The sequence below is a fragment of the Amblyraja radiata genome, chromosome 15, assembly GCF_010909765.2.
Source record: "Amblyraja radiata isolate CabotCenter1 chromosome 15, sAmbRad1.1.pri, whole genome shotgun sequence".
Classification (NCBI taxonomy): domain Eukaryota; kingdom Metazoa; phylum Chordata; class Chondrichthyes; order Rajiformes; family Rajidae; genus Amblyraja; species Amblyraja radiata.
In genome coordinates, this window is record NC_045970.1 from 49,616,901 (window position 1) to 49,629,718 (window position 12,818).

Here is a 12,818-nt window from a genome sequence, read left to right on the forward strand (position 1 = left end):
TCCTTTTCCTTCCAGGAGTTTGAACTGGATATTGTGTCCATTGTGAATGACACAGTTGGGACAATGATGACCTGCGCCTATGAAGATCCTCTGTGTGAAGTTGGTATGATCGTTGGTGAGTAACATATTGTCAACCCCGTCTGCATTTGGCCCGTTCCGGCACAATAAATCACCAGGACTTGGTGGTAAAATTAAAAAAACAAAAGTAATAATAATACATTTTATTTATGGGCGCCTTTCAAGAGTCTCAAGGACACCGTACAAAAATTTAGCAAGTAGAGGAAAAACATGTAAGCGGAATTAAATAAATAGTAGAGACATGACTAGTACACAAATTAAAGACAGAATTCAATTCAAAACACAATATGAGGCAATTCAAGCACAGATGAAAAGGGAGGGGGACGTGGGGCTAAGGATAGGCAGAGGTGAAGAGATGGGTCTTGAGGCGGGACTGGAAGATGGTGAGGGACACGGAATTGCGGATCAGTTGGGGGAGGGAGTTCCAGAGCCTGGGAGCTGCCCTGGAGAAGGCTCTGTCCCCAAAACTGAGGACAAAAGTACAGGTGCACAACCTTTTATCCGAAAGCCTTGGGACCAGACACTTTTCGTAATCCGGAATTTTTTCGGCTTTCGGAATGGAAGATTTTTAGCGTAGATTTTAACGGCTGGCTCAGTGGTAGAGTGCTCGGCTCATATCCGCAAGGTCGCGAGTTTGCGCCTCGATCCCGGCAGTTACTCGATCGCAAGTTTGAGTCTTCAATGTAGTTTTTTCTTGCAGAATAGGAGAGAATAGGGAGGGTTAGGCTGGGACCATTCTCTGCGAGATGATCTTAGTGCGGGAGGCAAGTGTAGGAGAGGTGCACTGACTGTGTGGGCAGAACTTTGGAAGTGATTGCCCACCATTCTCAAAAGCCGCTGTCCCTCCCTGACCCTCCAACTCCAGAGGAATCCGCTCCCCGATGGGCCGCTACAGCGACAAGTGGCAGTTCGCCCACAGCCCGAGCTGCGCCACCCCAAGAACAAGACGTACCTTGCACACCATCAGCTTCTGCCCCTACGGGGAGCGTGTTCCTCTGGAGTTGGAGCGGGGCTGGGCTGGAGTTGCTGATCTGGGATCTCCGTGCTTGCAGTGGGCCTGGGGGTCGGTGTCCCGATGAGGGGGCGCAGCTCGGGCTGTGGGCGAACTGCCACTTGTCGCCGTAGCGACCCATCGGGGAGCGGCTTCTGGTGGTCCTGACGTCTCTCAGCTCCTGTCCAGGGGGGTGGCCGGAGACGTCAGGACCAACAGGAACCCGCTCCCCGATGGGCCGCTACAGTGACAAGTGGCAGTTCGCCCACAGCCCGAGCTGCGCCCCCTCATCCGCAACCCGGGTTCCTCTGGAGTTGGAGCGGAGCGGGGCTGGGCTAGAGTTGCTGCTGGCTGTGAGATTCTGGGATCTCCGTGCTTGCAGTCGGTGTCCCATTGGTCCTGACGTCTCCGGCCACCACCCTGGACAGGAGCTGAGACTGGGAACTGTACCGCCCTTGCCCCCTCCCTCTGCAACTGCAAACAACCCCACTCTCCTGCTCACCTGCAAGGGCGGTACAGTTCCCAGTCTCAGCTCCTGCACACGGAGGTGGCCGGAGACGTCACAGCCCGAGCTGCGCCCCCTCATCCGCAACCCCAAGAACAAGACGTACCTTGCACACCATCAGCTTCTGTCCCTACGGGGAGCGTGTTCCTCTGGAGTTGGAACGGGGCTGGGCTGCTGCTGGCTGTGGGTCTCTGGGATCTCCGTGCTTGCAGTGGGCCTGGGGGTCGGTGTCCCGTTGGTCCTGACGTCTCCGGTGACTGGCACTGACCTGCTGGCATCGCCGACGTGAAGACAGTGCAAAGCCCCCGCGCCGGTGCAATGGGCGGGGAGCTGGAGAGGGGAGGGAAGGGGTCACACACATGGCCGGGAAGCAGAGGGGTGTAGGTGGGGTGAAACTGAAGGGAGCGACAATCTGCTGCTGCCTGCCCGCTGAGTTAAAACGTTCCCACGCAAGACTCACGATACACTGTGTATCGTGAGTCTACCGTGGGAACTTTTTAACTCAGCGGGCAGGCAGCAGCAGATTGTCAATTATTAACCCTCCCGCGCAATATACCCTCACCTTCTCTTTTATGAATGGGGATTTAGTTCCCCTTTCTTCGAGGACCGACCGGAGGTTCCGCTGTCACCTCTGCGGGCCACCCTCGGTGAACGTTTTCAAGGACCTTTCTTCAAGGACCGAAAAAATGTCCGCTATTCGGAGCTTTTCGTTATTTGGAATTTCGGATAAAAGGTTGTGCACCTGTACTAGAAATACTCAGCCGGACAGTTAGCATCTTAGGGGAGAGAGAGAGAGAGAGGGGGAAAAATGGAGTTAAAAGACTCCAAAGTTTCCAGCCGGTGTGCGGAGTTGGAACGTCAAATGAGGGCAGGTCGGGCACAGTCAATGGTAGAGCCCTGGAGAGTTTTGTGGGAGAGAATGTTCTAGAAGTACACGTGCATGATTCCCTGATTCAGATGTCCAGGATGGCATCTCTGTCGCCATGGGAATGTTGGGCTGAAGGGCGATGTTCATAGAGACAAACAGCGTGGAAGCAGGCCTATCGGCCCAACCTGCCCATGCCGACCAACATGTCCCACCAACTCTAGTCCCACCTGCTTACATTTGGCCCATGTCCCTCTAAACCTGTCCTATCCATGTACCTGCCTAAATGTTCCTCTTGCAATAGCACCTGCCTCAACTACCTCCTCCGGCAGCTCGTCCCATTAAACGACCACACTATGTTAAAAATATACCCTGAGCCTCCTATTAAATCTTTCCCCCCGTCCCACTGTACGAGGTAATTCAAGAGCTCTCCCAAGTTTAAAAAAAAATCAAACTCGTGGTAAGCACGTAGAATGTACGTAGCGGGTACTTCGGAGCTCGGGACGTCTCTTAGCGGCTCGTGAAGACTCGTGAAGATTTTTCAACATGTTGAAAAATGTCCTTGAGAGCCCCGAGTACCGACCAGCGGCCATTACCGTAATTCTCCGAGTTCGATTCAGGGGAAACTCGGGAGAACTCTTGGAATGAACTCGTACAGTGGGACAGGCCCTTAAAGCTCCGAGTTGCATTTTCCGCTAGTGTGCTGCGGCCCTCTTGAAGCGGGATGTGACTTGTTGTGTGTTCAGGGACAGGCAGCAACACGTGCTACATGGAAGAGGCGCGGAACACGGAGACGGTGCCGGGAGACGAGGGTCTGATGTGCGTGAACATGGAGTGGGGAGCGTTCGGTGACAACGGTTGCCTCGACGACATCAGGACTGAATACGACAACGCGGTGGACGAACTGTCCTTGAACCAGGGGAAGCAAAAGTGCGTTTTATACTCTTTTTATAAAAATAAATCTAAAATAAATCGAATCACGTATTTACAATAAAGTGAGCAATACCAACAAACCATTTTGGATGATCAGCCATGATCATATTGAATGTAGCGATGGGCTGAATGGCCTACTCCTCCACCTATTTTCTATGTTTCTAAACCTGTCCTATCCACGTACCTGTCTATAACTGTTTAACGTTGCGACAGTCCCTCCTCAACTACCTCCTTTTTTTAGTTTGGAGATACGGCGCGAAAACAGGCCCTTCCCGCCCACCGGTTCGGCGCCGACCAGCGATCCCCGCACATTAACACTAGTCTACAATTTATTTTACATTTACCAAGCCAATTAACCTACAAACCTGTACGTCTTTGGAGTGTGGGAGGAAACCGAAGATCTCGGAGAAAACCCACGCAGGTCACGGGGAGAACGTACAAACTCCGTACAGACAGCACCCGTAGTCAGGATAGAACCTGGGTCTCCAGCGCTGCATTGGCTGTAAGGCAGCAACTCTACCGCTGTGCCTCCAGCAGCTCGTTTGTGTAAAATTCACCCTTTGTGTAAAAAAAAGTTGCCCCTTGGGTTCCTATTAAATCTTCCCCAACCCTCACCTTAAACCCATGTCCTCTGGTTCTCCATTCCCCTACTCTGGGTAAAAAGTCGGGATAGTCCCGGCCGCAACTACCCCCTCTGGCAGCTCCTCCTCCTTTGGTTGAAAGCGTGGCTGAAAGACTGAAACGTTTTGCTGTCTCTGCCCTTGACCAGGTACGAGAAAATGATCAGCGGGATGTACCTGGGAGAGATCGTGAGAAACGTGGTCATTGACTTCACCAGGCGGGGATTCCTGTTCCGGGGGCAAATCTCAGAGCGACTGAAGACAAGGAGCATCTTTGAAACAAAGTTTCTGTCTCAGATTGAAAGGTAAGTTGTCGACTTTCTTGAGGCTGGACACAAAATGCTGGAGTATCTCAGCGGGACAGGCAGCAGCTCCGGGGCGAAAAAAGGAATAGGTGACGTTTCGGGTCGAGACACCTTCCTCCAACCGAGAGTCGGGGCAGAGGGGAACTAAAGATATCAAGAGGTGCAAAGAACAAATTAATGTCAGGACTTTCATATGAAGAAAGACTGGATAGACTCGGCTTGTACTCGCTAGAATTTAGAAGATTGAGGGGGGATCTTATAGAAACTTACAAAATTCTTAAGGGGTTGGACAGGCTAGATGCAGGAAGATTGTTGCCGATGTTGGGGAAGTCCAGAACAAGGGGTCACAGTTTAAGGATAAGGGGGAAATCTTTTAGGACCGAGATGAGGAAAACATTTTTCACACAGAGAGTGGTGAATCTCTAGAATTCTCTGCCACAGAAGGTAGTTGAGGCCAGTTCATTGGCTATATTTAAGAGGGAGTTAGATGTGGCCCTTGTGGCTAAAGGGATCAGGGGATATGGAGAGAAGGCAGGTACAGGATACTGAGTTGGATGATCAGCCATGATCATATTGAATGGCGGTGCAGGCTCGAAGGGCCGAATGGCCTACTCCTGCACCTATTTTCTATGTTTCTATGAATGAAGGGTGTGTAGGAAGGAACTGCAGATGCTGGTTTAAACCGTAGATAAGACACAAAATGCTGGCTGGCGTAACTCAGCGGGACAGGCAGCATCTCTGGAGAGAGGGAATGGGTCGAGCCCCTTCTTCAGGCGGGTCCCTTAGTGAAGGGTACACAAAAGGACAAATTACAGCCAGCAATGATGATCAGGGAAAGGTGGAGACCACAATGGTCCATTGTTGGCTGTGGAGAGGTGATAACAAGTGGATACAAACAGTTACGCGCAGCGGGACGATAGTGAAACCTGCAGGATGACATGAGGAGCGCTTGATGGCACCGGGCCTGTACTCGCTGGAGTTTAGAAGAATGAGGGGGGGGTCCTCATTGAAACGTACAGAATAGTGAAAGGCTTGGATAGAATGGATGTGGAGAGGATGTTTCCACTAGTGGGAGAGTCTAGGACTGGCGGTCATAGCCTCAGAATTAAAGGATGTTCTTTTAGGACGGAGAAGAGGAGAAATTTATTTAGTCAGAAGGTGGTGAATCTGTGGAATTCATTGCCACAGAAGGCTGTGGAGGCCAAGTCAGTGGATATTTTTAAGGCAGAGATAGATAGATTCTTGATTAGTGCGGGTGTCAGTTATGGGGAGAAGGCAGGAGAATGGGGTTAGGAGGGAGAGATAGATCAGCCATGATTGAATGACGGAGTAGATGTGATGGGCCGAATGGCCTAATTATACTCCTATCACTAATGACATGACAAGGGCAGGGGAGGGCCGGAGAGAGAGGGATTGCAAGGGTTACGTGAAGTTAGAGAAGTCAATGTTCATACCGCTGGGTTGGAAGCTGCCCAAGCGAAATATGAGATGCTGTTCCTCCAATTTGCGTTTGTCCTCACCCTGACAGTGGAGGAGGCCTTGGACAGAAAGGCCAGTGTGGGAATGGGAGGGGGAGTTAAAGGGTTTGGCAACCGGGAAGATCTCGTCGGCCAAAGATAGAGACAGAAAGCTGGAGTAACACAGCGGGACGGGCAGCGTATCTGGAGAAAAGGAACATGTGACGTTTCGGGTCGAGACCCTTCAGACTGATGTCAGGGGAGAGGGAGATCCATGGATGAGGAAAGGCGGACTGAGAGAAGATGTTCAGGCTTCATTGAGGAGTAGGCCGTCCAGTTTGGCTCTGCTGAGGTTGGTTGACCTGCAATGCCCCCCCCCCCCCCCCCCCCCCCCCTTATCAAATGATAAGGCTGAATTATGTTAAAAATATAAGAAAATACTAAATGGATTCCTGAGCCAGCTTACAGCTTATATTTAGTCTCAAATCAGGCTTTTCTCCAGTAGATTAATACAGAAAGGCAACTCTAGGCTTGCCTCAGGTTGCTGTGTATTGACATAATGAATGACTATAATATTTGTCTACCATTTGACTAGACAGGAAGCCATATTGATCCCACTAAAGGGTATTGACAAATGGCCGATGCCTTGAATGTGTAAGATATCTTGTACCACATGTCCGATGCCTTTGTTATGACGCATCCTGTAGTATCCTGTGTATTCTCTGTACCTCTGACCATGACTAATGTTTGTGGAATGTGCTAAGGTGATGATAAAACACTATATAATCCGATATAATTCTGTTGTTCAGAGAAGTGGACTGAGGACAGCCAAGTGTGTGTGCATTCGGTACACAAAAATGCTGGAGAAACTCAGCGGGTGCAGCAGCATCTATGGAGCGAAGGAAATAGGCAACGTTTTGGGCCGAAACCCCTCTTCAGACTGATGGGGGGGGGGGGGGAGAAGAAAGGAAAAAGGGGGAGGAGGAGTGTCTGGGTAAGGATGTGGTCGTAGTGTTGGAGGGCAGGGTGGGATCACAGAGAGGGGGCAGTTAGAGAGGAGGTTCTTAAACTGTCTCCGGAGAGAGGAGGAGAACTTCTTCAAAGTAGGCATACCTGGAGGAGATTTTGCAGTGGAGTAGACAAAGTCTGGGTAAGGATGTGGTCGTAGAGTTGGCGGGCAGGTGTGTGCATTACTCACTTGGCTGGGGTTCTCCCTGCCACTTCCATCGGCCAATAATAAGTCAAGTTTTGAACTGGTCGACCAAGCGTTTGTGGGTTGTCTGTTTATTAAGATTGTTTGATTGTTATAAAAATAACTTTCTTCGCAGTGACCGCCTGGCCCTGCTCCAGGTGCGAGCCATCCTCCAGAACCTGGGCTTGGACAGCACATGCGACGACAGTATCATCGTCAAAGAGGTGTGCGGCGCGGTCTCCCGGAGGGCCGGCCAGCTGTGCGGGGCCGGAATGGCCGCCGTGGTGGACAAGATACGGGAAAACCGGGGCTTGGACCGCCTGGCCATCACCGTCGGAGTGGACGGAACCCTCTACAAGCTGCACCCTCAGTAAGTGTCGTTGAGTCTTACAGCATGGAAACAGCCCCTTCGGCCCAACTTGCCCACACCGGCCATCTACACTAGTGTCCCATCTACACTAGGCCCACCTGCCTGCATTTGGCCCATATCCCTCCAAACCTGTCCCATCCACGTAAGCATTTCTTAAACGTTGCGATAGCCTCAACTACCTCCTCTGGCAGCCTGTTCCATACACTGCACCATTTTTGTGTAAAAATAAGTACCCCAACAGGTTCCTATCAATTCTTTCCCCCCCTCACATAGAAACATAGAAACATAGAAAATAGGTGCAGGAGTAGGCCATTCGGCCCTTCGAGCCTGCACCGCCATTCAATATGATCATGGCTGATCATCCAACTCAGTATCCTGTACCTGCCTTCTCTCCATACCCCCTGATCCCTTTAGCCACAAGGGCCACATCTAACTCCCTCTTAAATATAGCCAATGAACTGGCCTCAACTACCTTCTGTGGCAGAGAATTCCAGACATTCACCACTCTGTGTGAAAAATGTTTTTCTCATCTCAGTCCTAAAAGATTTCCCCTTTATCCTTAAACTGTGACCCCTTGTTCTGGACTTCTCCAACATCGGGAACAATCTTCCTGCATCTTGCCTGATCAACCCCTTAAGAATTTTGTAAGTTTCTATAAGATCCCCCCTCACCTTGAGCCTATGTCCTCTGGTTCTCGATTTCTCTTCCAGGGCAAGAGACATTGCATTTACCCGATCTATTCCTCTCTTCATTTCGTTTTTGTTAGACTTCCGAAAATGCAACACCCCTGTATTAAATTCCGTCAACCATGCCTCAGCCCACCTGGCCAACCATTCAAGATCCTGCTTGCAATTTTTGACAGCCATCTTCACCATCTACAATACCGCCCAGTTTTGTGTCATCTGCAAACTCACTGATCGTACCAGGAAACGTTCTCGCCCAAATCATTGTTGTGGATGACAAACAGCGACAGGCCCAGCACCGAACCCTGACACACGCCACAGGTCACAGGCCTCCAGTCCGAGAAACTTCCCCATCACCCTCTGCTTCCTTCCACGAAGCCAATTTTCCATCCATTCAGCTATCTTTCCTTGTTTCCCATGTGGTGTAACCTTCCAGAGTAGCCTACCATGCAGAACCGTGTCAAAATACCTTGCTGTAATCCGTATACACACCAGCATCCGCAAACAAACTCATTCAGACTTGTGAGACACGACCTCCCACGTACAAAACCATGCTGACTATCCCTAATCAGCCCATGTCCATCTAAATGCCTGCATATCCTATCCCTCAGAATACTCTCTGGTAACTTTCCAACTATAGATGTTGAGCTCACCGGCCTGTAGTTCCCAGCATTTATCCTGCAGCCCTTCTTGAATAGAGGCACAACATTTGCCACCCTCCTGCACTTAAAGACGATGCGTAAATTATAAACCAGGGCTCCCGCAATTTCCTCTCTAGCTTCCCACAGTGTCCTCGGATATATCTGATCACACCAATGAGATTTGTCTATTTTCACACGGGTCAGGACTTTAGCACCTCTTCGACCTTAATACAGGGAGAACGTGCAAACTCCGTACAGACAGTATCGAACTCGGCTCTCTGGCGCTGTAAGGCAGCAACTCTACCGCTGCACCATCGTGCCGCGCCCAATGTACTTGAGTTGGGCTTGATTGTATTTATGTTTAGTATCATCTGATGTTTAGTTTAGTTTAGAGATACAGCGCGGAAACAGGCCCTTCGGCCCACTGGCCTCGTGCCGACCAGGGACAATTTGTACATTTATACCAAGCCAATTAACCTACAAACCTGTGCGTCTTTGGAGTGTGGGAGGAAACCGAAGATCTCGGAGAAAACCCACGCAGGTCACGGGGAGAACGTACAAACTCCGTACAGACAGCACTCGTAGTCAGGATCGAACCCGGGTCTCTGGCGCTGTAAGGCAACAACTCTACCGCTGCCCCACCATGACCGCCTATGATTAGTTGGCATGTAAAACAAAGCCTTTCACTGTGACAATAATAAACCTAAACTGACCACGGCAGGGTGGCACGGTGGCGCTGCGGTAGAGTCGCTGTCTTACAGCGCCAAGTGATAGGAGCAAAATGAGGCCATTCAGCCCATCTAGTCTACTCCGCCACTCAATCATGGCTGTTCCCTCTTAACCCCATTCTGCTCTCTTCTCCCCATAGCCCCTGACACCCGTACTAATCAAGAATCTATCTTATCTAATAATAATAATGTCTTTATTTATATAGCACATTTTTAGTCAACTTGCATTGACCCCAAAGTGCTTCACATAATTACATCCACACACACAGGCAAAGGTGGGTGAAGTGTCTTGCCCACGGACACACACAGGCAAAGGTGGGTGAAGTGTCTTGCCCAAGGACACAACGACAGTATGCACTCCAAGCGGGATTCGAACCAGCTACCTTCCGGTTGCCAGCCGAACACTTAGCCCATTGTGCCATCTGTCGTCCATTATCTATCTCTGCCTTCAAATTATCCACTGACTTGGCCTCCACAGCCTTCTTTTTGAGTGTAGATTGGAGATACAGCGTGGAAACAGGCCCTTTGGCCCACCGAGTCCGCGCCGACCAGCGATCCCCGCGCACTAACGCTATCCTACACGCGCTAGGGACAATTTACAGTCACACCAAGCCAATTAACCTACAAACCTGTACATCTTTGGAGTGGCATTCTGTGGCAGCTGTTGAGTTTAGTTTGTACCGTGTACCGAGGTACAGTGAAAAGCCTTTGTCACGTGCACTCCAGTCAGCAGAAAGACAATACGTGATTACAATCGAGCCGTTACAGTGTAGAGACACATGATGTGGGAATAACATTTAATGCAAGGTGAGGCCAGCAAAATCCGATCAAGGATAGTCCAAGGGTCACCAATCAGGTAGACAGTAATTCAGGACTGCTCTCTGGTTGTGGTGGGATGATTCAGTAGGTGGTAGAAACATAGAAATTAGGTGCAAGAGTAGGCCATTCGGCCCTTTGAGCCAGCACCACCATTCAATATGATCATGACTGATCATCCAGAATCACTGCCCCATTCCTGCTTTCTTCTGATATCCCTTGATTCCGTTAGCCCTAAGGGCCATATCTAACTCTCTCTTGAAAACATCCAGTGAATTGGCCTCCGCTGCCTTCTGTGGCAGAGAATTCCACAGATTCACTGTTAACTCTGGCTGAAAACGTTTTTCCTCTTCTCAGTCTTAAATAGCCTCCCTCTTATTCTTAAACGGTGATCCCCTGGTTCTGGGCTTCCCCCCCCAACATAGGGGATGTTTTTCCTGCTTGGTAGAAGATGGTAGGTCAGGACCGCTCTCTAGTTGTTGATGGGATGAGAAGTAACTGTCCCTGAATGTGGAGGTGTGCGTTTCCACGCTTTGACCACCCTCCGACTGAAGATCTCCCCTCCACACCTCCTTATAACCATATAACAATTACAGCACGGAAACAGGCCATCTCGGCCCTTCCAAGTCCGTGCCGAACACTTATTTTCCCCTAGTCCCATCTACCTGCACTCAGACCATAATCCTCCATTCCTTTCCCGTCCATATACCTATCATATTTATTTTTAAATGATAAAATCGAACCTGCCTCCACCACTTCCACTGGAAGCTCATTCCACACAGCTACCACTCTCTGAGTAAAGAAGTTCCCCCTCATGTTACCCCTAAACTTCTGTCAAAGTCATGTCCTCTTGTTTGAATCTTCCCTACTCTCAATGGGAAAAGCTTATCCACGTCAACTCTGTCTATCCCTCTCATCATTTTAAAGACCTCTATCAAGTCCCCCCTTAACCTTCTGCGCTCCAAAGAATAAAGACCTAACTTGTTCAACCTTTCTCTGTAACTTAGTTGTTGAAACCCAGGCAACATCCTAGTAAATCTCCTCTGTACTCTCTCTATTTTGTTGACATCCTTCCTATAATTAGGCGACCAAAATTGTACACCATACTCCAGAATTGGCCTCACCAATGCCTTGTACAATTTTAACATTACATCCCAACTTCTATACTCAATGCTCTGATTTATAAAGGCCAGCACACCAAAAGCTTTCTTTACCACCCTATCTACATGAGATTCCACCTTCAGGGAACTGTGCACTATTATTCCTAAATCCCTCTGTTCAACTGCATTCCTCAACTCACTACCATTTACCATGAACGTCCTATTTTGATTTGTCCTGCCAAGGTGTAGCACCTCACACTTATCAGCATTAAACTCCATCTGCCATCTTTCAGCCCACTCTTCCAAATGCCTTGTACAATTTTAACATCCTTGTTTCTCCCCCCTGCAGCTTTTCAAAGATCATGCACGAAACGGTGCGGGAACTCGCTCCAGACTGCGACGTGACGTTCCTGTTGTCGGAAGACGGCAGCGGAAAGGGGGCGGCCCTCATCACCGCGGTGGCGTGCAGACTCCGCGAATCCGCCGCGTAGGATCCCAGCGCGGTCGGTCGGCCGGTCTGTCGGCACTCACACCCGCGGCAGGGGGGAGCGCTGGAGTGCGTTGTAACCACACACACCCCCCCCCCCCCCCCCCCCATCCCCACCCCATCCACACCCCTACCCCCGGCCCCCTTTCTTATCGAAACTACTACGGCTTGGTCACCAGAGTTGATGCATTTTACTCGCGTGTGGCGTTCACTTTTGCAAAGACAAACCGCTTGAAGCAAAAGGTAGTGACTACACCTGTTAACCTGAAGCTGCTATATTTACGAGAGTCCTGATTCACTTTGACCACCGTGGTCAGTATCAACTATTAATTTTAATCTCACCGTAGCTTTTAAAATGTCTGTGTTCTTTGATTTTTTTTGTTTTGTCCCTGAAGGGCATGGAAGGGTTAAACTGGAATCTAGTTCCACGCTAGCGTCTCTGTTGTACGGGATTATCATGCGACGTTCGAAATAACGGAGGGATTCTGCTTCACTGTTCGTGTCTCCCATGTAATATTTTGTGCAGTGCTGTCACAAATCTTCATTAAAGGTTTATCTATGTGTATTTGATAACTTAAAAGTTCACCTGAGAATTGCGAGCTGCTGTGACGAGCCGAGATGAGTCTTCGGGAAACTTAGGTGAGTGTTGTGTTCCTCCTTTGTGTCCACCCTGTCTAGGTGTGTGTGCGTCCATATTAATGAAGATGCATGCCTTACTGATGTAGGCCCTTTAATTTTATACACTCTGTTCGAGGCACTCTGTTTTAAAGTGAAATTGTGAATACATTAAAGTTACTCTGTTGTGCATCATTGGGAAGCCTGATTTCTTTTGGAGTTTTATTTGTCGTTGTTTTTGTTTTATAAACAGAGAAAATAGGTGCAGGAGTAGGCCATTCGGCCCTTCGAGCCAGCACCGCCATTCAATATGATTATGATTACCTATTTCCTTCGCTCCATAGATGCTGCCTCGCCCGCTGAGTTTCTCCAGCATTTTTGTCCACGTTAGATTTTTTTTTCAGCATCTGCAGTTCTTTCTTAAAAACAACA

The 12,818-nt window shown here is 49.5% G+C and overlaps 1 protein-coding gene across 1 annotated transcript in view; it reads left to right on the forward strand.

Annotated features, from left to right (window-relative positions):
* Positions 1-12,581, forward strand: part of LOC116981371 (hexokinase-1-like) — a 48,972-nt gene extending 36,391 nt beyond the window's left edge. Inside the window, exons 13-17 of the mRNA XM_033034380.1 lie at positions 16-115; positions 3,186-3,369; positions 4,142-4,297; positions 7,083-7,316; positions 11,634-12,581. Coding sequence (XP_032890271.1) covers positions 16-115; positions 3,186-3,369; positions 4,142-4,297; positions 7,083-7,316; positions 11,634-11,775 — 816 coding nt within the window. The 3' untranslated portion in view covers positions 11,776-12,581. The remainder of the gene's footprint in view (positions 1-15; positions 116-3,185; positions 3,370-4,141; positions 4,298-7,082; positions 7,317-11,633) is intronic.
* Positions 12,582-12,818: the final 237 nt, after the last annotated feature.